General features: G+C 39.4%; 1 protein-coding gene across 8 annotated transcripts in view; it reads left to right on the top strand.

Moving 5' to 3' along the window:
• Positions 1-24853, top strand: part of LOC128118220 (zinc finger protein 431-like) — a 52986-nt gene that overhangs the window by 8374 nt on the left and 19759 nt on the right. For 2 of the 8 annotated variants that reach the window (XM_052750687.1, XM_052750689.1), the window contains one exon: positions 1658-1803. The exons of 4 other annotated variants lie outside the window; for them this stretch is intronic. In XM_052750687.1, the coding sequence (XP_052606647.1) occupies positions 1801-1803 (3 nt within the window). In that variant the 5' untranslated portion in view covers positions 1658-1800. Of the gene's footprint in view, positions 1-1639; positions 1804-17375; positions 18018-24853 lie in introns of all 8 variants that reach the window. 2 more of the 8 variants (XM_052750688.1, XM_052750686.1) reach the window with 2 other exon arrangements.

The raw sequence follows: 24853 nt of genomic DNA, 5'->3' as shown, positions 1-24853 counted from the left end.
TTCTGTAGGGCTGGGTTTGTGGATAGGTATTGTTTAAAACTGATTTTGTCATGAAATTTCTTGTTATCTCCATCTATGGTGATTGAAAGTTTTGCTAGGTATAGTAGAAGAGATCTCCTGCACAAACTGTAGGTATTGGGGGGGGAATAGGGGGTTGGGAAAATGAGGGATCATGTTAGGTAGGTTGGGGGTGGATGAAAGGAGATAGTAATGCAAGAGATATCTTGATGTGGGGGCCATTTTGGGATTAGGGAAGAAACTGGTGCCAGGGAAACTCACAGGAATTCACAAGGATGACCCCAGCTAAGACTCCTAGCAATAGTGGAGAGGGTGCCTGAACTGGCCTTCTCTTCTGTAATCAGATTGGTGACTACCCTAATTGTTATCAGAGAGCATTCGTCCAGTAACTGATGGAAGCAGGTGCAGAGATCCACTGCCAAACATTGGGCAGAGCTCCAAGAATCCTGTTGAAGACAGGGAGGAGGAGCCCAGGGGATCAAGGTCATCACAGGGGAACCCACAGAGACAGCTGACCTGGGCTCATGGGAGCTCACAGACTCTGGACTTATACTAGGGAGCCTGCATGGAACTGATCTAGGCACTCTGCATGTGTGTGATAGTTGTGTAGCTTGGTGTATTTGTGGGGCTCTTAGCAGTGAGATCAGGACCTGTCCCTGGCACATGAGCTGGCTTTTGGGAACCTATTCCCCATGCTGGGTTGCTTTGTCTAGCCTTGATGCAGGGAGAGGAGCTTGGTCCTGCCTCAACTTGATGTGCCATACTTTGTTGACTCCCATGGGAGGCCTGCCTCTTTCTGAATGGAGATGGAGGAGGAGTGGATGGGGGATAGATGGGAGGTGAGGGGAGGAAACAGGATGAGAAGAGGGAGGGGAAATTGGTCAGTATGTAAAATAAATGAAAATTTTTAAGCAAAAAAAGAAAAAAAGAAAAACAAAAAGGCTTTTCCACCCCTATGTTCATTACATTCCATCACTTAGTCCTTTGAGGCATACACAGTGCTGATGGGGACCACATATAAGAATTATTAACAATTTCACAGCAATTTTCAAATTCAGGCAACAAAAAGGAAAAGGAGAAGGCATACATTGTATACTCAAATTACTCATAGACAAATAAAGGCAGGAAAATAAATCTCAAGCACTAAAACATACAATTATTAAATGTTGAAACAGTATAGATCACAGGAAATTGTTATGATCCATCTGGCATATACATATTTTCTCAAATTTATATTTTCTACAGGTTTGATATGCACCAAATAGAAAACACATTCAGAAATAAAAGGAAATGCAATCACTTTCAAACAAAACGTTGTAAATGGGGCTTATAGTAGGGTTGGAGCTATAAGACTGAGCTAAGCCAATCATTGTATAGCATCACCCTAACCTGATCAGTGTCAAGTAGTAGAATGTGGTTTATGGCCATGGGAGAGATATTTCTTCCTTTATTAATGAAGAAAGCAACTAAGAGTCCATTAATCTTCATAATTAGCTTCCAATGTTGATTCTCAGATTTTTGTATGTTAACATTATGAAAAAACAAATGATAAATATAAAGCACCAGGAAGTCTGCTGAGTCTTCTAACCATCCATCCCTTGTGTATGACCAATGCATATAGACCCCTGTGTTTTGGCAGAGATGGCAATGACATTGTGGGGCTGAACCAAGAATCTGGAATACAATGTTCCTGGCCTGAGGTGTCATCATGGAGATGAAACAATTCCTGAAGAAGTTTCTTCAATCAGTTTGTACAGATGTGTCTGCTGGAATCATGCATAGATGGTTTGTTCCTTTAGGTGTGATAGTAGTCTCCGGAGCTTGTTGTCATTGTTCCTCCTAAAATTAAGTTCATTAAACAAGCCCAAAATAATCATAAGGAATTATATGCCAAAACAGCCAACATGATGTGTACGAAAAGACAAGTGCTCTCTTATCCAGTGGAAAAAGTTCCATGTGGGGAGGCAAAGATAGTCAAATCTAAATATCCTACCAGTCACTTCAGATAAAGAGTGTTTTTAAAACTTGGTAGCTTTATGGGTATAGGCAATGGTGTCTGCTTTGAGTACAGCTGATAAACATTGAACTCTCTCTCTATGTCCGTCCAGTGCTGTGGGATGGTCTGTATGTCAAATGTGTTGCTGATTGGTCAATGAATAAATCACTGATTGGTCAGTGGCCAGGCAGGAAGTATAGGCGGGACTAACAGAGAGGAGAATTGAGAGAACAGGAAGCTGGGTGAGGGAGACACTGCCAGCCGCCATGATGACAAGCCGCATGTGAAGATGCCGGTAAGCCACGAGCCATGGGGCAAGGTATAGATTAATGGAAATGGATTAATTTAAGCTGTAAGAACAGTTAGCAAGAAACCTGCCACGGCCATACAGTTTGTAACCAATATAAGTCTCTGTGTTTACTTGGTTGGGTCTGACGGCTGTGGGACTGGCAGGTGAGAGAGATTTGTACTGACTGTGGGCCAGGCAGGAAAACTTTAGCTACAGTCCAGGATCTCAGTATCCCTAGTAATCTCATAATTCGTTGATTGCAATTGTGGCATGTTGAAAGAAAGAGCAGTGGAGATGTCCTTAATGGCTTCTTAGCCATTCTTAGCAAGTCATCTTCAGGTTCATTATTATACAGGGTACCTGAGTCAAAAACATGTCTCTATTCAAGGGAGATCTTGGACATGTTTACCTGTCCTGAGAAAGGAGCTGTACACTTGGGCCTAGTGGTGGTTTAGTTGCTTATATTTTTGTAATTTAAAAAAATTTTTGTTTTCTTTATTAAGTGCACTCTTAAGTACTTGTTGGCTTTAGTTTCCTTTTCATGTGTATCCTTGTTGATTACTTCCATTTGCAAGCAGTTTGTTAGTCATTTTTCAAACTTAGTCATTTGCTAAATTATATCTCACTTTGTAACTCAGTTCCACCATGTATCTGTCTTCTCCTGGAATATAACAGATACCAAAACTCCATTCTTTCATAGTTCTTTACAGCAGGAATGGAACATACCATAAAATAATAATTTTTTTTTTATTTTGCAATACAATTCAGTTCTACATATCAGCCACGGATTCCCTTGTTCTCCCCCCTCCCTCCCCCCTCACCTTCCCCCTAGTCCACCCCCCATTCCCACCTCCACCAGGGCAAAGCCTCCCCCGAGGACTGAGATCAAACTGGTAGACTCAGTCCAGGCAGGTCCAGTCCCCTCCTCCCAGGCCGAGCCAAGCGACCCTGCATAGGCCCCGGGTTTCAAACAGCCAACTCATGCAATGAGCACAGGACCCGGTCCCACTGCCTGGATGCCTCCCAAACAGATCAAGCCAATCAACTGTCTCACCCATTCAGAGGACCTGATCTAGTTGGGGACCCCTCAGCCATTGGTTCATAGTTCATGTGTTTCCATTCGTTTGGCTATTTGTCCCTGTGCTTTATCCAACCTTGGTCTCAACAATTCTCGCTCATATAAACCCTCCTCTTTCTCACTAATTGGACTCCCAGAGCTCTACCCGGGGCCTAGCCATGGATCTCTGCATCCAGATCCCTCAGTCGTTGGATGGGGTTTCTAGCATGACAATTAGGGTGTTTGGCCATCCCATCACCAGAGTAGGTCATTTCGGGCTGTCTCTCGACCATTGCCAGCAGTCTGTTGTGGGGGTATCTTTGTGGATTTCTGTGGGCCTCTCTAGCACTTTGCTTCTTCCTATTCTCATATGGTCTTCATTTACTATGGTCTCCTATTCCTTGTTCTCCCTCTCTGTTGTTGATCCAGCTGGGATCTCCCGCTCCCCCAAGCTCTCTTTCCCTCGACCCTCGCCCTTCATTACCCCCATTCATGTTCAGGCTGTTCATGTAGATCTCTTCCATTTCTCCGTCATTGGGCGATCCCCATGTCTTTCTTGGGGTCCTGTTTTCCAGGTAACCTCCCTGGTGATGTGAGTAGCAGTCCAGTCATCCTTGTTCCACATCTAGTATCCTCCTATGAGTGAGTACATACCATGTTTGTCTTTCTGAGTCTGGGTTACCTCACTCAGGATGATTTTTTCTAGATCCATCCATTTGCTTGCAAACCTCATGATGTCATTGTTTTTCTCTGCTGAGTAGTATTCCATTGTGTATATGTACCACATTTTGTTTATCCATTCTTCAGTTGAAGGGCATCTAGGTTGTTTCCATGTTCTGGCTATTACAAACAATGCTGATATGAACATAGCTGAACAAGTGATCTTGTGATGTGGTTGAGCATTCCTTGGGTATATGCCCAAGAGTGGTATAGCTGGATCTTGGGGGAGATGGATTCCCAATTTTCTAAGAAAGCGCCATATTGATTTCCAAAGTGGTTGTACAAGCTTGCATTCCCACCAGCAGTGGAGGAGAGTTCCCCTAGCTCCACATCCTCTCCAGCATAAGGTGTCTTCAGTGTTTTTGATCTTAGCCATTCTGACAGGCGTAAGGTGGTATCTCAGAGTTGTTTTAATTTGCATTTCCCTGATGATTAGGGATGTTGAGCAATTCCTTAAATGTCTTTCAGCCATTTGAGTTTCCTCTGTTGAGAATTCTCTGTTTAGTTCTATAGCCCATTTCTTAATTGGACTGTTGGGCATTTTGATATCTAATTTCTTGAGTTCCTTATATATTCTGGATTCAGTCCTCTGTCAGATGTGGGGTTGGTGAAGACCTTTTCCCATTCTGTAGGCTATCACTTTGCCTTGTTGACCATATCCTTTGCTCTACAAAAGCTTCTAAGTTTCAAGAGGTCCCATTGATTGATTGTTTCTCTCAGTGTCTGTGCTACTGGTGTTATATTTAGGAAGTGATCTCCTATGCCAATGCGTTCAAGACTACTTCCTACTTTCTCTTCTAGCAGGTTCAGAGTAGATTTATGTTGAGGTCCAATAATTTTTTTTTTTAATTCAGAATTTGGTTCTTAGTATAGAATTGGCTGGAATGGATCTTGATATTGTAGACCAGGCTGCCCCAAACCCAGAGAGACCCACCTGATTCTTATAAAATCATTCTTTATTCTAGAACGCAGTATATCTTTGAAGTTCATTATACATGTACATGTAGTATCTACTTTTTCTTTGTCTTTCTTTGAGACAGGGCCTTACTATGTGATTACCCCACAGCCTCAATCTCCTGAGTTATGGGATTAGAGGAATGATCCACAGTTTTTGGATCTGTTTTTATTTTCATTGTGTTCAAAAACAAAATAAAAGAAAGTTTTGAGAGGATTCTTACAATTTTAGAAAACTTAAACAAGAAATTTAAGAATGGTACAAATAGCATAGGAAGGAAAGCTGTGGTGTCTTTGTAGGGATTCCATGAATCTATTCATAGAACTTCAGTCTTGGAATATCAATTCCTATCCTCCAGGAATTAGAGTGAATAAGTATTTTTGGAGTATGTGATAGATGCCATTTTTTTTTATGTTGAGCAATGTTTCTGTTGAATATTTATTAGTTCCTGAATTTGTGGGACTTCAGTAAATTATATATTCCATTACTTAAAATAGTTTTCAGGAGACAGGAAAATTGCATGTTTTAGAGAGTAAATATTGCTTCAAAAGATTTTCAAGTTTCTAGCTATATGATGTTTTTTATTTCATCCATTCTGGAAATCTGTTCTCATCTTCTCATATATTTAATGGGTATGTTGAGCATGCCTCATGAGAAAAATCTGTAAACTTGTCAAAATATTGAAAAGCCTTATGGATGATACAAGCTTAGCTGGTAAAGTCTAAAGAGATACCCCAAACATCAAAAGGTACTGAAAACTTTTGTTTTGGAGGATTACTCATTACTGATAATTGGAAATAATTTAAATTTTCTAGATATAATTTAATAATTTTTGGTTTTTTTTTAATAGATGATATTCAGGGTGGCCTTACGCTCTTTGAGGTACAATTAAAGTGTTTTGAATTAACAATAGAAACTGCTGAGATACAATTGACCCTAATGTTGACACTGGAAAGTAGCATAAATAGTATCTCTATTATTTCAATTTTACAAAGGAGAAAATAAAATGGAAAACTATTGCTAGGAGAGTCTGGAAATTTTCTCTATGCTGGTAAGTTCTAAACTCAGAAGTGAGACAAACAGAAAACTTATTTGGTAGTGTTTACTATGGGATGAATTAGTTTAAAACTTGGCTTTGATCCTCATAATACCTTCATTAAACCATCCTCAGTGATTAGTTTTTACCTAACTAATTTGTAATGTCAAATTTAGAACTGTGGACATTTTAGTACGGTATACATGTGTAGCTCTAGGCCAGGTTGTTACATGCTAGTGTTTTCTATTTAAAGAGATGTTTCAATCCTTGCCCTTCTTATGATAAAGCTTCTTTATTATATTTTAACAAAAGGAGTTGAAAATTTGGTACACAATTTAATATACTAATAATTGTATTTCAATAATTTGATTGACTAATAAGTATTTTTGGTCTAGTGAAAACAGAAATACTTTTCTTTCTTTAAAAAAATCATGCTTTAAAACAACACAGAGAATTGCATTCATTAAATCTTCTCATTTGAGTTAAAAAATCACAGGAAATATTTTTTTGTCAACAGAGTGAGGCTGAAATATAAGTAGTCTGATGTTTTTGTTTTTGTTGACACAGGGTTTCATTGTAGTAGCCTTACCTAGTCTTGATTCTCCTGCCTCAGTGTCCTCACTTCTTTCCCTTTTTAAAAATTGCAGTTGGATATTCGTGTGTAGGGGCATGTGTAGAAGTCAGAAGTTATCTCTCCCTCATATCAAGTGGTGCCTGGGAATCAAACTCAGGGCAGGCTTGACAACAAGCCCTCTCTACTCTCTGAGCTTTCTCACCAGCTGCTCAGTAGTGCTTTTATTTTTTCATCTTTTTGAAACAGTGACCCATGCTGGCCTTGCATTTTGATCCTCCTGCCTACAGTTTTGAAGTGTGGGAACCATATCCACAATCTGCATTCTTAGTGTCTTAATGTTTCAACTCTGGTACTTTTTCTTAATTTTAGAAAACACATAGGCACATGCATGGTCTAAATATGTGTGCTTGTCAATTTTGATATTTGAACAGTTATAACAAGTCATTTGTCTTATAGATTTTTATCAAGTCATTATTTTTACAATTCTGCTTTATTTTTAGAGAAATTGCTATTAAGTGTAATTTTATTGAATTTCCATTCTATAATACTAATGTTTGGATGGTCCACTTTGACTGTTTAAGACAGTCTGAAACTAATTTCTATTTAGCTAGATTAAAAAATATTAGTGTAATATACTTAAGGGCTTCTGCATTATAAGTCACAAAAAAAGTTATTATTGTTATATTTGCTGAAAATGTAACTCTTGTGTGTGTATGCAGTGTGATTTTTGGGTAGACTATCATTTGACTAATGCTAGAGTGAGGATGGCACTAAGCTGGTACCTTTGAGAAACTATAACAAGTGGTATGACACTAATTGTCAATCATTCCAGGCCTGGTATTTCAGGTTTATATGTCCAGTCTCCTTTAAGGGTTTCTGTTACAACTGATAATTGCAAAGTCCCTTTTCACTCTCATCTGCTCACATAGCCACCTCTGAAATCACTTTATTGCTTGTCCTGGTCTACTGGTGAAATCATTCAAAATCTTTAGTTTACTATTGTTGAAAGTATTAAACTAGAATCTTTCCTATACATAAAACTTCATTTCTGCCCTTGGATTATACTTCAGGTTGTGCCACGGACTGGCCCATCAGGGGTACCACGACCATAGGAGAACCAGGGCTTGGGTAGTCAGGAAGGCAAGGATTCGGCGAATGACAGACAGACAACACACTCAGAAGTGGTTTGAATATGCTGCAATTTTACTTCTGCAAATCAGTCGTTTATATATAGAAAAGAAAACTATCAAGTCATACAAGGAACAACAAGAGCTTGGCAATAATTTAATTACATTATCTTTAAAAAACAGCAAGCACACAATTATTAATTGGCCCTAGACATATCCCTTCACCCACAAGAATTTTATGACCCAAAGAGCAGTCTGTGTTTTTTAAACTTAGTACAGTCTCTAGACTTGTGTAGACTTTTTGTGGTTGTAGCTGTGTCTCTTATCTTATCTCAGCAGTTTTTTAGTTTATAATACATTTTTATTTTTTTGGTTCCCATGGCCCATTTAGCCAATTTGGATGCTGTAGATCCTCTCTAAGTCTTTCTTTAGTTCTTTTACCACATATCTTTTTTAATATAAAACCTTTTTACCTGTTGGAATATGGACTCTTGTACTTTTACACCTGTAAGGGGAAGGGGTTCTGCTGTAGTCTTTAAGTTTCCCATGTTGAACTTCCTCAACAGAGGGGCCCATCATCTGCCTCCTATGAGATAATGTTTTCTACCATAAGTCACTTTAGTTGGGATTCTTAAAGGATTCCTAGTAGGTGAGTGTTCATTCCCTAGAAGTGCCTGAACCTTTATACTTTCTTTATCTAGCGGCTTGGGGTCTTTAAGAAATAGCTCATTCTGCTATATCTGATTAAGATCCATGTCCAGCTTCCCCTTTTCTCCATAGTTTATAACCCAAGCATTTATTAATTTTGGCTGTGCTTTATAGATTAATTAGAAAATTATCAGAAAAGCAGTTATACAGAACCCATAGCCCAGGGAGCTCATAATCCGTGAAGTACATCTTCTTTGAGAAGGAAGCATAACACGGGCACTCTGCCAGGAACCTCCAGGGAGCTTAGTCCCGTGGGACATGTATCTCCCATCTGCTATTAGGGAGTTGGTGTGGCAAGGTTGAATGCTTACTGGTACCTAGAATAGATGATTTTTATCCTCACTGCCATCTCCTGTAGTGATTCTGTAAGAGCTCCAGGTCGTTTTTGTTTTTGCTTTTCCTTCTTGCTACACAGTTATTTCCCATATAGGAACCAGAGTGATCTACTTAAAGTGTTGTGCAGCTCATGCCACTCTGAGGTTAAAGAATTTTTCAGTGACTTGAAATTCTTAGGCCTACTCTTACTATCCTGAATAGAATTTTGTTATTGTTGTTTTGTTATCTATCCCAGACTGGTCATTGATTCATGGCAGTTTTCTTCCCCAGCTTCTGAGTGCTGGGGTTATAGGCCATATACTCCTCTGAATAGTTAAAAGTTAGTGTCAGATCTGAAGAGCTAGGTTTACTGCTTCTTGTAGAGTTAGAAAGGAAAATGGTTGAGTCAATGAGAGCTATATAACAGAGACTACAGAGACTGAGGGCATTTGTTCACATTCATTGTGCCATTCACACATTTGAGGGGGGGGTTGATATGGGGGATTTAAAACCAAAAACTCAACAAATGTGTAATAATGGTAATCAAACTTGGCTGCTTTTCAGAAAGAGCTTACTACAGCTTACTCAACAACAGCTGAGTTACTCTGAATCATAGCAGTTAGGAGATAGAACATAGGAAATGGAATTTTAAATAAAACTGGTTTAATGTGGGTATTTGTAATCTGCAGCTCTAGAGAGTTTCATAGAAGGAGGTACTCTCAACTTGGCATCATGTGGAATCTTCACACTAGAGGGATTATTTGCTAGTACATGTACTCTGTGTTTTTTAAAGTTTGAGGAATTCTCTGTCATCTGCCTATACCAATGGATGGTAATATCCTTTGTATCCATCTTAAATTGCCCTTTTTGTCCTGTGGCAAAGACATCTTGCTAATGTCTGGCACTAGAGAAGTTTCTAACGGGTGTTAACAACTTCATAGACCAGTGGATATACTGAACTTGAGTAATGGTAGCCACTTTCAATTTAGATAAAATTATTAATTTTTTAGATGATAAAGAGATATAATTTATTTACTGATAATCATTTGTACAATAATGGGGTAGCTGAGGCTTTAGAAGTAAAGTTCTACTTTCCAATAGAATCCAAATGGGAATGGGGTGAGGTGGGTAGATAGCTTAGACAGTAAAGTTTTTCCCATTTAAGCATGAAGACATGAGTGTTGTGTCCAGCATCCACACACAAAGAGCTAAGCATGACAATGTACACCCCCTTTTTCTGGGGACGCACAGCCCACACAATCCCTGGAAGTCACTGGCTAGTCAGCGTAGCCTACTCTACAAGCTCCAGGTCCCAGTGAGAGACCCTGACTCAAAAAATAGTATGGCACTAGGGAGTCAGAGACGGATAATGGTGGATAGGTAGAAGCAAAATACTTTGAATACATGTATGGACATCATCATCAACAATAAAAACACCCAAAACCATGGATGACTCACAAGTAATAGTATTAGAAGTTGATCTCTGTCTTTTGGCTTACACACACACACACACACACACACACACACACACACACCCTAAAAGGGGGACCGATATTTTTTCTGTAATATTTCCATTTATTCATAGTGTACTGAATTCAGCTCAATTATTAGCCTTTTTACCAACTAGGATACTTTACAGTTCAGAGTAGGGTCATAGAAATGGCAGAAACTCACCATAACTTTCCCCTTACATTCTTTTTCCCTTTTAAATCTTAAGGTAGATCTTAAGATTTACATTGGACCTTTTTTGGTGTAGAGTGTTCATTCACCCAAATGCAACTTTATCCTGAAATTTAAGTCACTAAAGGCTGGGTCTGAGAAGGGAAGATGGCAACAGTGGCCCAGGGACTTAGGGCAGGGATCCATCACTATGGGAGTGCGAGGTCCTTCTTTCTATCCCCACACCCTTGGCACACACTGCAAAGCAGCCTGGTTTGGCTTTAGTGGCCTTAAAACACAGCTTTCAACTGTATGACTGGAATTGGTTATTTGTTTCTTTAGGTAACTGAGTGACAGCTCATGTAATGCAGCTTTTGTATAATTAGGCTATACAAATGGTGGCAGAGCAGGTTAGATCCACCACACAGATGTTCTTGTTTTAGTCAAGAGTCCTTGGAAGCAATCTGCTGCATTAACACTTGTGAAAAGGCTCTTCTCATTTATCTTTTTTTTTTCTTTTTTATTACTTTTTTCCATTTATTTTACATCCCAATTGCAGTTTCCCCTCCCTTCTCTTCTCCCTTTGCCTCCCCTCCCCACATCTGTTCCTCCTCAGTTTCTGTTCAGAAAGGGGCAGACCTCCAATGGGTGTCAACAAAGCATAGCATATCAAGTTGAGGTAGGACTAAGCTCCTCCCTTTGCATTAAGGCTTGGCGAGGCAACCAGTATGGGAAATAGGTTCCCAAAAGCCAGCTCATACATTAGGGACAGGCTCTGATCCTACTGCTAGGAATACCACAAATAGAACATGCTACACAACTGTCACAAGTAGTAGAGGGCCTAGGTAGATCCTATGCAGGCTCCCTAGCTGTAGGTCCAGAGATGTGAGCTCCTATGAGCCCAGGTTAGTTGTTTCTGTGGGTTCTCTTGTGATGACCTTTACACACTCCCATCCCACTCCACCCCCAGCTAATACAATCCTTCCTCCTTCTCTTCAGCAGGATTCCTGGAGCTTAGCCCAGTGCTTGGCTATGGATCTCTGCATCTGCTTCCATCAGTTTCTGGATGAAGGCTTCTGATGACAATTAGGGTAGTCACCAATCTGATTATAGGAGATGGCCAGTTCAGGTACCTTCTCCACTATGGCTAGGAGTCCTAGCTGGGGTCATCCTTGCGGATTCCTGTGAGTTTCTCTGGCACAAGGTTTCTCCCTAATCCTCAAATGTCCCCCTATATCAAGACATCTGTTTCATTACCCTCCCTGACCTTCCCACACCCCAATCTGCCAAGTCTGATCCCTCATGTTCCCACCCTCTTCTCTCCCCCAGTTTATCCAAAAGATCTCTTCCATTTCTCCTTCTCAGGGAAACCCATGCATCCCCTTTTGTGCCCTCCTTGTTACCTAGCCTCTCTGGGGCTGTGAATTGTAGCCTGGTTATCCTTTACTTTATAGTTAATATCCATTAATAGGTGGGTACATACCATGTTTGTCTTTTTGAGTCTGAGTTATCTCATTCAGGATAATTTTTTTTTCTAGTTCTGTTCATTTGCTTAGAAATTTCATGATGTCATTGTTTTTTATAGCTGAGTAATGCTCCATTGTATATATGTACCACATTTTCTTTATCCATTCTTCAGTTGAAGAGCATCTATGTTGTTTCTGTTCTGGCTATTACAAATAATGCTGCCATGAATGTAGTTTAGTGAGTGTCATTGTGGTATGATTGAGCATCCTTTGGGTATATGCCCAAGATTGGTATAGCTGGATCTTGAGGTAGGTTGATTCTCAATTTTCTCAGAAACTGCTATATCAATTTCCAAAGTGGCTGTACAAGTTTGCACTACTACCAGCAGTGGAGGAGTGTTTCCCTTACTCCACATTTTCTCCAACATAAGCTATCATTAGTGCTTTTAAAAAAAATATATTTATTTATTTATTTATTATGTATACAGTGTTCTGGCATGTATGCCTACACACCAGAAGAGGGTGTCAGATCTCATTACAGATGGTTGTGAGCCACCAATTGGTTGATGGGAATTGAACTCAGTACCTCTAGGAAGAGCAGTCAGTGCTCTTAACCTCTGAGCCATCTCTCTCGCCCTCATTAATGTTTTTATCTTAGCCATTCTGACAGGTGTAAGATGGTATCTCGGAGTCATTTTGATTTGCTTTTCTGTGGGAGCCCATTTTCAGGTTTCCTAGTGGCTTTACACAGCAGGCCTGCATAGAGAGGATGATTGGACCCCAGGCCTGAGTGCAGGTGTTTGTAACTAGCAAGGGGGAGGTCTTTTGCTCTACCCCTTGGCATTGTTATAAATAGACCTTTGGAATAAAGTTCTGGGCTGGTGGATAAGGATCCAGGCCCACCCAAGTCTATCCTGTGTTTTCTCTGTTTCCCTTTCCTCTGTTTCTAAGTCTCTTATCTCTCATTCCTCAAGAGTCCCTGGGGTAAATAAGTTTGGGGGCTGGTCCCCCACAGATGGTGCCCAAACAGGGACAAAGAATAAGAATAAAAAGAAAAAAATAACCCTAGAACTTGGTGAAAGGATTGTGGGGGCATTGCGAGTGTAAGCATGCTGATAAGGAATTAAAAAATGAAGGCAACAGTATTTTATTCTCGGGTATGTAGGTAGGCAGTGAAATACTGCAAGGCTACAGCATTAGATCTCTCTCTCTCTCATCTATAAAAATAAGGAAGGTAGAGTGTAGCAATATAGAACATGAAAAACTTAGAAGTGTAAGGTAGTGTAGAAAAAATTTACTTAAGATGAGTTAGGCTACTAGACAGAAAAACAGTCTTCAGGGGCTACGAATGCAAACTGGGGAAAAAAATCTATCTTCTTTGAGCTTTACGGGCAGAGAAAAGCTCTTCTTTGAGCTTATCAGGTAGAAAAAAGATTCCTATGGAAGCTTTTGGCCTGGGCACAGCTAAAATGCTAAAAAAGCAGCAGAGCAGATTTCCTTTGCATCGGGTGTGGATGGAAACAAAAGTCCTCTGCTCAGTCAGCAGTGCAAAACCTTACCCTCAGAATTAGTTCCCTCCAGGTCATGAAACTAAAAAATTTTAGAGAACAGAAATCTTAGGAAAAACTTAATCTTTCTCTTTCAAACTAAAAGTTTTCTTAGAAAACATAATCTTTCTCTGTAACATGAATTTTAAAAGGTCTTATTAATAAAAACAAACCCAGGGCCAGGTATTGGGGTGAATACTGGAAGATCAGAGAGACAGAACACAAACCACAGCTGACCTCATCTCGCCAACTTCTCAGCTGATCCTTCATCCTCGAACTGGAAGCCTCTGATTCCTCACCTGAATGAATCTCAGCTGAACTGCTGCTAAAAGCCTAAAAGCATAACCAGGCTCTAGTTCCTGGTCCTCATGCCTTATATACTTTTCTGCTTCCTGCCATCACTTCCTGGGATTAAAGGCATGTGTCACCATGCTTGGCTGTTTCCAGTGTGGCCTTGAACTCACAGAGATTCAGGCGGATATCTGCCTCTGGAATGCTAGGATTAAAGGTGTGTGTGCTACCATTTTCTGGCCTCTATATCTAATAGCTGTTCTGTTCTCTGACCCCAGATAAGTTTATTATGGTACACAATATATTGGGGAACACAATATCACCACATTTCCCCTTTTTTTGTCTAAAATTTAAAAAGCTTATAACTAATACAAGAAAAAACTATATCCAATAAGTATATACAATATATACAGTCAAGAATTACATTAACAATGTCTAGTCCATTAACATTTGACAGAATCAGACAAAAAACTCCAATATATATATTAACAATGTCCAGTCCATTAACATTTGACAAATTCAGATAAAAAATTTTCATTACTTACCATATTTAAAACAAGTAGTTCCTTTTTAAAAGTAGATTCAGTAATCTCCCTTTTTAATCTTATCATATCCATATTCTCTTTTTTTTTGAGTAGATCCAAAAGTCTGCCTTTTATCTTATAATTTCTATATCTTCTCTTTTTTCAGAGTAGATTCAATGATCTACCCTTTTCTATGTCTTCTTTTTTCCTTTTTTTTTTTTTAAACAAGAACCCTGTATCTAATCTCCTTTGTTTAGCTTTTAGTTTTTTTGGGAGGGGGTATTTATTACTTGTACATATTGTATATAGTTATTGTATTTATGGTATATAGTTTTTCTTATATTAGTTATAACTTTTTTTTCTTTTTTCTTTTTATTAGAATAAAAAGGGGAATGTGGTGGTACTTTATTTGTGTTGAAATGTGATATTTTATTTGTATGTTATTAAATAAAGTTTGCCTGGAGATCAGAGGTCAGTGAGCCATAAACAGAAGTCAGGCGGTGGTAGCCCATGCCCTTAATCTGATCACATGGCAGGCAGAGAGTCTCTATGTGGTCAAGGACACAGCCAAGGGTGGTGACCCACACCTTTAATACCATTACCAACCGTAGAGACCTGGAGGTCTGTATAGACAGGAAGTGACTACGAAGTCTTGTGTCTGAGCTTAGAGCCAATGAGAAGGCAGAACAGGAAGGCAATAAAAACACAGGTTAGATGGGAAGAAACTCTCCCTGTGGAAGCTACTGCATGGTGGTAAGATAAGGCTAGTCGTGGCTCTTCTCTAATCTCTTCGGCTATTACCTCTGTATTTGGCTCTGTGTTTCTTATTTAATAAGACTGTTTAGAAATTCATCTACAAAACCCTGTAAAGGGAACTGGAAAGTTTGCTAGCATACCCGAAAGGTTTCTGGGAAATGTAATATCAATGCAGGTTTTAAGCAGTGCCTTATATGGTCTAATAGCTGCACAAGGAATTTTTGCTAAGAGCTTTATGGCAGTTCAGTACAGGAATTTCACCCTCAGCCTAAGATGGGGCTTTATGGTAGCTTTTCTGCTGTAACAGAAACATTTGTCTAAATTATGGCACAGGAGAGCTGTTATGAATATGGGTAAAGGGACAGCCTCTGGTTAGAAACCGTTTATCACTGAGAGTGCATCTCTACCAGTTCCAGAATGGCTGAGAGAGCTTGGTGGGAAAGATGACTTTGGGGAGTAGTGTTTGTTCAAAAATGTTCCCTAGCATCAAGTGTTACAACTCCATAGCAACAGAACTCACTAAATCCCAGCGTTGAAAGAGCCATTGACAAATCTTACTTCAAACTCTCAAGAACTTTTAGAATAATATCAGAACTTTACTATGAACTCTGAACTTTACTAAATGATTTGCGTACTTCTGGTCTTGTTTAGTTAAAAAATTCTTTTCTGAGTGTTAAGAAATATCTTATAGATGTTTGCTTTAGTGTTAAGTTAGTTCTGTTATATGTAAAGTGATAATAGTTAAGAATCTCTTCTAGATGTTAAGGTTTATAAAGTAGACCTATAGAATGTAACTAAGACTTAGGCAAGGTTTAGGTTTAAGTGAGACTTGGGTAAGGTTTATAAATATAGGTTTAGGGTAGCCCTATAGAGAGTTTGCTAAGAGATTCTTCCTAGTGTAAGTTAGTTAAGAGTAAGAAGTAATATATCTCTTTTAGGTATGTGATAAGTTAGATATTTGAAAAAGTATATGCAGGTTTAGAACATACAGGCTTTAGGTTTAAGGATATGGTGAAGAAAGTAATTTAGAGTAGGTTTTCCCAACCTGGGATGTGGAGAGCAATGTCCATGGTGGACTGTGAACTTGGCAGTTCCAGAAACCATCAATAATAGCAAGAAGCAGTTCCAGAGACTGCTAGCTTCAGAAAGTAGCAGCAGAAAGTAGTGTCCACTGCTGAGACCGTGGACCATCATAGCTTCTCAAGCAGCAGATGCCAAGAGCCAGTGAAAGCAGAGCCAGCACTAATGGCTAGGGTCTGCAGGCTTTCAGACGTGAAGAAGACACAGTGAGAAGTGGACACACTAAGCCACAAGAAAGGCAAACAGTGATGCCACACTGTGGGAAAAGTGAACAGCAAGCAGAGCAGCAGTGAACAGCTGTAGCTGAAGTTTTCCTGGTCCTTCCCAGCTCCCGTGGCCCTGCGGCTGTTTGGACCCAAGTAAACACACAGAGGTTTATAGTAATTAAAACTGCTCATCCATTAGCCCAAGCTAACTATTGACTAGCTCTCACACTTAAATTAACCCATAATTCTTATTTATGTTTACCCACGTGGCTTGGTACCTTTTCTCAGTTCTGCCTTCACATCTTGCTTCCTCTGTGTCTGGCTGGCGACTCCTCTTCTGCCTTTCTCCTTCCTCTCTAGTTAGAATGTCCCGCCTAACCCTATTCTGCCTCAACATTGGCCAAGTAGCTTTATTTATCAACCAATCAGAGCAACATATTTTCACAGCATACAAAAAGACACTATCACTTCCCTTTTTTTTCCTATTCAAAAGGAAGGTTTTTAACTTCAACATAGTAAAATTACATATAACAAAACAGTTATCAAGCAAGAATTATAGTTATAATATCTAGTCTATTTATATTTGGCAAAATTAAAGAAGTTATCCTATCTATCCTATATTTGTGAGTCTATAAAGTTCCATATCTAATTTATCTTTCATCATAACCAAGGAAAATTATAACTGTCTAGTCTTCAACTACATCAAAGACCTGAGAAGGATATAATATTACCTAAGTAAACAGGAAATGCATTATAAGCAACTTTCAAAAATCTAGAATGACAGAGACAGCTGGCTGCCTGGACAGTCATCCAAAGTTGCCCTATAAAGTTGGGGCATCTGTCTTCAGCCTATAGGTTTAGCATATCTGATAGATTCATTTGTGAAGTAGGATGTACACAAGGCCTACAGTTTGACCTCATATTTGGTGAGAGTAGTCCATGTACCAGATAAACCTGAATTCCACCAGTGTCCTGTCATGATTCGGGATTTTAAATTCTGGAAATTGCTAATGTTTTTAGAATTCGGCTGTCCATTCTTCTTCGCTTGTAGGTGGCTTCATCTCAGCATCCCATTCTTCTCTGCATACCATTCTTCTCGGCTTGTAGGTAGCTTCATCTCTTTTATTAAATGCCAGTGTACCATTGAGAAGTTAGACTCTGTCAGCCTAGTTACTCTTTCAAGAATAACTGTTTCAGCTACTATTCCACTGCACACCAGAAGCCATTGGTCCACTGCCTGTTCAGCTGCCTTCAAAGAAAGGGGCACTGTACCTTTTCTGGATTGCAAAGGTTACTTCAGCGATGGTGCTATATTGTCCTGGCCTCAGAGGATGCCTGTTGCTAAAGCCAGAACCACACTTGTCTTGGCAAGGATCAGTAGTACTTTAAAGACACTCCCATTAAACAGCAGAGACCGCAGAGTTCAGACTGCTTCTGGAGGTCAAGTGCAAAATGGTATCAATGCCAGACAAGCAGCTGAGATGCGCTGGAAAGCAGGAAGCTGTGGAGGTGAGAACTACCAGCCTGAGGCTCTGTGGGAACTGCTGAGACTGATTGCAGCCCAAACTCCCAGCAGTGGGATGTGACTGCAATCATGGAGTTGCCCTGAGGCTACATTTGTTGATACAACAGGACAGCATATGGAGGATTCTGAGACCCGGTTTCCTGGGCACTTGGACCATCAGCGATGCAGGTAATTGGATTTTCCTCCCAAAGCAAGGGTTGCTACGGGAATGCCACAATTTCAGTTCATGGCAGCTGAAAGAGCCTTGAGCCTGTATGGCTATGAGGTGAAGCTCTCTAGCCTGGTCTGGAAGTAGCACGGTTACAGAAGGCTACAGACTGCAAAGTGCAGCTGTAGCGGAGGTTTCAGAGAAACTTGTTTGAACTGAAAAGCTTTGGTTGTGGAACTTTTCGTATTTGGAACTGTTAGCTTCAGAGTCATTATGACTCTGACAGCTATATACAGACTTAAGGGCAGCTGACAAGCCAGGCCCTGACTAAGAATGCTCAGAGAAACTTTTAGGAATGGTACCAGAACTCTTTTTGAACTAGAAATGAAATGGACAGTAATGATTTCATTACAGTGGGACAGTTTGAATTTACTTACGCATATAGACTCTATCAATAGTGATAATAGAACTGTTTATGTAAAAATGGAACTGCTTATAGAGAAATTTAGTTTTCTAACTAGGCTTGAGACTTAATATAAACTGTAAAGAAAAGAGAGAGTTAATATTCCTCAGTATATTTAATTTAAAAAACATTTTCATGTTACTTGAGTGAATTAATGTTATGTTTTGTATAGTTCTATTAAGAAATTGTTTTTGAAAGTAGGTTTGTAGATTGAGTGTAGGAATTAACCTGTTGATATTGGTGCACCATGGTTTGGTGAAGTTAAGTAAATATTTAAGTTTAAGGTATATGCATCAGAAGTTTTTCTTGTTAGCAAGAAATTAAAATGGTTCCGTTAAGAGTTTGCTTTAAGATGTAAGATTGAGAAAATTGTAACTATGTATAGCAATTCTAACCTGTTATGTTAATGATGAAGCTAAGGGATTCTTTAAGTTGGATACAATTTCATCAAGAGATTTTTAGTTTAGAAAGGGCTTGATGCAGTTAAGACTGATGTAGTCACTTTAGATGCATTCCAAAAAAGAAATGCCATCTTTATCATCCTCTACTCCCATACTAGGAGGTATGACAGCTATTAGAGATTGCTGTAAGCTATTAATGGGGAGTTATTTTTATATATTAAAAAGGGGGACCTGTGGAAGCCCTTTTTCAGGTTTCCTAGTGACTTTACACAGCAGGCCTGCATAGAGAGGATGATTGGACCACGGGCCTGAGTGCAGGTGTTTTGTAACTAACAAGGGGGAGGTCTTATGCTCCAACCCTTGGCATTGTTATAAATGGACCTTTGGAATAAAGTCCTGGGCCGGTAGATAAGGATCCAGGCCCACCCAAGTCTATCCTGTGTTTTCTTTCTGTTTCTCTCTTCTTTATTTCTAATTAAATCTCTTATCCCTCATTCCTCAAGAGTCCCTGGGGTAAATAAGTGTAGGGGCTGCTCTCTCTCTCTCTCTCTCTCTCTCTCTCTCTCTCTCTCTCTCTCACTCTCTCTCTCTCTCTCTCTCACACACACACACACACACACACACACACACACACACACACACACACACACTTTCCCCTGATGGCTAAGGATGTTGCACAATTCTTTAAGTTTATCTGGGCCATTTGGGATTCTTCTGTTTAGATCAGTGCCTATTTTTTAAATTGGATTATTTTGTATTTTGATGTCTAGTTTCTTTGTGGAGATCAGCCCTTCGTCAGATGTGGGTTGGTAAAGATCTTTTCCCATTCTGTAGGCTGACATTTTGTCTTACTGACAGTGTACTTTACCTTACAGAAGCTTTTCATTTTCATGAGGTTCCAGTTATTATTTGTGCTACTGGTGTTATATTCTGGAAGTTGTCTCTTGTGCCCTTGTGTTCAAGGCTACTTACCACTTTCTCTTCTATCATGCTCAGCCAGCAACTCCAGTGGCCCAGAACCACTCAGGTCCTCTCCTGTCTTCTCTAGTCCTTTCTCATTTCCTCCAGGTGTCCTCCTGTCTCCTGGGTCTCCTCTCCCCCTCCCCTTGCATCTCCTCAAATTCAGTAAGCTGTCAGGTCAAAAGTAGAATCAACATACAGTAGGCTGAAGGAATGGAGACTACCCCTGTTTGCTATCTGGCTAGAGCCCAGACTGGTGTGGAATTTGTTTGAATTCTTCTGCCTCAGTGCCTTGACTGTCAATTCAAGATTGAAGGGCTCATGGAGAGCTGATGACCATGTAACAGATTTGAAATACTTTCAGATAGGCCCTGAGAGGACACCTGGAGGTGTGGTAGATTCTAGGACCATAAGATGACCAAGGAGAGCTACAGATGTGGAGTAGAGCTTGGGTAGTAGGAAAGCTGTGTATGCTGGGGATGGCAGAGCCGTTCATGGAGCATCCCTAGTTCCTGAAAACCCAGAATATCATTAAAGGTCTCAGAATTTGCACAATATGATACAGGAAGCTGTTGAGTTTTGATTTCTTTAAATGTGATTGATTATTTGTTATGCTCCCATTCTTCCCTTTTTGAAAACAGTGGGATGATACTAATTTTTTCTTTCCACACAGTATACAGTTAGGAGACTGTAGTATTTTTAAGTGTTGGAAAATTTAAGACTATGGATTTAAGAAGGTGAAAGTGTTTTATTATATGATTAACATGAGACTTTGGGGGCCATGGAGGATAGTGTCTTATTTGATAGGGATGTTTCTGATTGTGTGTTAATTTTATTGGTTAATTTTAGCTGTCAACTAGATACAACCTAAAATCACTTGGAAAGTGTTTGAGGTATTATGGAGATTAGGTTGACCTGTGTGCGCATCTGTGATAGATTGGCTTGATTTTTGATTGATATAAAATAAGGAGCCTACTCTGGATATCATCATACTATAGACTGATTTCTGAGTTGTCTAAGTGTGAAGAAAGCAGAAAAGAAGAAAGCAAATATGTGTTTATTCTCCTTTTGAACTTGAATGGGCATGTGATGTGATTAGGCTCTTGAGTTCCTGCATTTATGTTTTATAAATGATTGATTGTAACTTAAAATTGTGTCAAATGAATGTTTTCCACCAAAGTTACTTTGGGTCAGGTAACTTTATCAACTTAACAGGAATGAGAGTATACCATTGCCTTCGTGTTGCTCAAAATGGAAAGAACCTGGACATCAATTCATGGATGTCTGCAAGGCCTCCTACTGAAACACACTTTTAATAGTGAGCCCCAACATAGAAGTGTGAATTCTCTTCCGTGTCACTAATATATAATTTCATTAATGCTGTCTAGTGCTTTTTTAGTTTTGATGCCTGTGAGCATGCTAACTGGTCAAACTGACTGGTTTTTCCAGATAGACAGAAAGTCAGCCAGCAAGTCAGGAGAAAATGTATATAAAGTTGTAGACATATATTTTTTATTGGTAAAGATGTTGAAATAGGACTGGGTAACAACTTTAGATGAATGGGATTTTAGATGTTAGTATTCTCTTAACATGATGATCACTTGAAAAATGACATTGGAAAAACTTGAGCATGTTGTAAATATCCAAATAAGTTACAAAGAAGTTCATAACAAATAAAACATTCTAAAAGGGCATTTTTCCTAGAAAAGAGTACTAATTCCTGAAGTCAAAATGGAGATTATTTCTAATGTTACTGTCTTTTCATTTATTTAATGATTGTTTTAGGTTGGTGTGAGACACAGATAGCTACTCAGTTTATTCAGCATTTTAGTGGAGATACATGCCATGGAAATAAGTCCCTCCCCCCTCCTTTTTGAAAGGTCACATGGATGGGTGTAATCTTAACCATAGGATACAGTGTGAATTGCTAACTAAAGAGAAAGTGCCTTGCTCTTTTTCCACAAAATAGTCCGACCACCATATGAGGTAAACTTAAAGTACTTAAAGTAGCCTAGGTACAAAATCATATTACACTTACACTTGGTTTTTAAAAGAAAAGAGAAATGGTTCAGCGGTCACTCATATAGAGCTTCTTGATCCACTAGCATGCCTTTCCAATTACAAATGAGAAACTGAAAAGAAAAGAAACACTAAAATCCATGGTGACATTGAAAATAATCTGCTCCTGAGGTCCGAATAACTTGTAGAGGGATCTCAGTCCCCATTACCATTTTACCTTAATGTTCACCCATGGATAGACTAACATTTTCATGAGGTCCTATTTGAAGTTTATAAGAAGGATTTCTCCAATTTGATTAACACAACTATGTCACACTACAGATTAGTGTTAGCATTGATTCCACCTTGATCCTAGAAGGAAGAAGTGGAGTTACCATGAGCTTAGTATTGATTATAAATTGACTTGGAATTGACTGGATCACAGAGGTATGTTCAAAATGACCTTATAGATCAGAACACACCAGCATGCCCTACCTCCTTATCACTTCTGGAATACAGGAAGCAGGTGCTCAGCTACTGGAAACTCAGTGGGACTTTCTCTACCTCACTGTGCAGGTCCACCTCCTTGGTGCAATATTAATCCTAAAATGAGCTAGATTCTTTTCCACCTTTCCCACCAATTGGTCCTGGACTTCCCTGTGGAATCATGTGAACTGATTCCATATTGTAGCTTTTCAGTTGTTTGCAAAGATGCCCTGTCTCCATCATGAGTCTTTTCTTCTTTCATGTATTTTAAATGCCTTGATTCATAATGTTCTTAGTTCTCTTATTGCTATTTTGGAACACAGATTTTGTGTTAATCTAATGTGTGTTCGTTGATCATTGTCACTAATATTTAGCTCCAGAATTCACTTTTATGGTTTGAATGTGAAATATCCACCACAGTTCATGAGTTTGAACCCTGGATTCCAAGCTGTCAGTGACATTTTGCAGTTGTACAACCTTTATGAAATGGAGCCTCCTTTGAGAAATGGATTGCTGTGGAGTACTCAAGTTTTATACCCATTAGAAATTTCTGTTTGTTCTCTAATTCCTGACCTTGGACCCAATTCTGGAGCTAGACTCACAACACTGTTCCCAAATCTTTCCCATCATATTGGAGTATTTCCCCCCTGGAACTATAAGCTATAATATACCTTTCATATCTTATATCACATATTGCTAATTATTTTGTTGCTGCAAAGAGGACAGTAGCTCAACTCTCTCATGTTCTGCCATAAGACAGAAGTACATTTTTTTGTTTGTTTGTTTTTGTTTTTCGAGACAGGGTTTCATTTCCCTGTGTAGTTTTGGTGCCTGTCCTGGATCTCGCTCTGTAGAGTAGACTGGCCTCAAACTCACAAAGGTCCGCCTGCCTCTGCCTCCTGAGTGCTGGGATTAAAGGCATGTGCCACCACTGCCCGGCTCCAGAAGTACATTTTTGTTTCACTAATTTTTCTATCTATGTGTCAGGACTCATAGACAAACCTGTCATTCATATAATCAGCTAAGTCGGTGCCAGGTAGCAACTTCTATCCAACTGCTTAGCTCTATGGTTCCTGTGGAATTGTCCTCACAGACAATTTTATGAGTTGTCATGTGGGTGTTAGGAATGAAACCTGGGACTGCAGGAAGAGCAGCCAGTGATCTTACCCACTGAACAATCTCTCCAGTCCCTCCAACCCACTTTCAATAAAGTGAAATAGAATACCATACACAGGAGATTGGAAATAGGAGGACCATGGGGGCATCCTATGAGAAAGCAGTAGGCATCTAATGATCTCAGGATGCTGACAAGGGGCTACAAGATTTGATGTTTGTCCTGCTGCATTTTTGTCTTGCTTTGGTCTGTTCATTTTTCATTATATTCTTTCTTGAAGAATAGGAGTGTTCATTCTATGCCAGTGCATGTTTGAAACAACAATATCATTTAAGGATATAGTAGAATGTGGTCAGATAAACAGTAATTGTCCTTAAGAATTGAGGAAACATGAGATGGTCAAATGAGAATGACACCCATTGATTCATAGGTTTGAATACTGTTTGGGAAGGAGTCTCTACCTTTCCAAAGGAGGTATGTTATATGGGTGGACTTTGAGGCTTCAAAAGCTTCTGACCATGCCCAGTGTGTTCTCTACCTCCTGCTTGAGGTTCACATTGTGAGCTCTCAGCTTTTCCTTATGCCATGTGTTTACTGGGCCATTATGGACTGTAACCCTGTAGAACTGTAAGCCCAATTTAATGCTTTCTTTTATAAATTTTTTGAACATGATGTGTTTCATCATAGCAGTAGAATTGTAACTATACACAAGTGTTCTGTGGAAGATCAGAACACAGAACTTCCAACTACAGAAACAGGGAGGAGTTTGTTCTAACTTTAGCTCTAGAGCAGTTAGCATCAGTCCCATGCCTTTGAGGGTAGGTGTGATCCCAAGACTGACAGGTCTAGACTTACATGAAAGTAGCTGTGGCCTTCCTCTGAGACAGCCTACTCAGAGGCAAAAGCAGCTTTGTTCTGAGTTTATAATAGCTCAGTATAGCTGTCCAACTAAGTGCTGATAGGTGACTTTTCCATGATATTCTCTGTATTTGTGTTCTCTGTCCTTTGCATTTGTGAGAATTGTGGCACTGGTACATTTATCTTTTAGATCAAACATCATGATTGACATGTAGTATAGGTTCCAAAGCAATCTACTTTTACAGTGTCATTTACTTGATTTTCAGCTAAAACTTTGGCACAAGATGAACATGCCAGAGGCATTTTTGTTTGCTTGAGACAGAGTTTCTCTGTATAAAAGCTCTGGCTGTCCTGGAACTCACTTTGCAGACTCACAGAGATCACCTGCCTCTGCTTCCTGAGTGCTGGGATTACAGGCATGTGCCACTACTGCCCAGCTGCCAGAGTCTTTTTTCATCAATTTTATAATTTATATATGTTCCTTATAACTTTAAGGTAAGAATTTCCTAAATGTATTTTCTTATCATTGTGACTATATTCAGAATTGAATTTGTTAACTGAGCATGCTTAGGAATA

Source organism: Peromyscus californicus, unplaced genomic scaffold (assembly GCF_007827085.1).
Source record: "Peromyscus californicus insignis strain IS unplaced genomic scaffold, ASM782708v3 Scaffold_22__1_contigs__length_63687245, whole genome shotgun sequence".
Lineage (NCBI taxonomy): Eukaryota > Metazoa > Chordata > Mammalia > Rodentia > Cricetidae > Peromyscus > Peromyscus californicus.
Note: the sequence above shows the minus strand (reverse complement) of the source record. Positions and strands in the feature narration are given on the sequence as shown.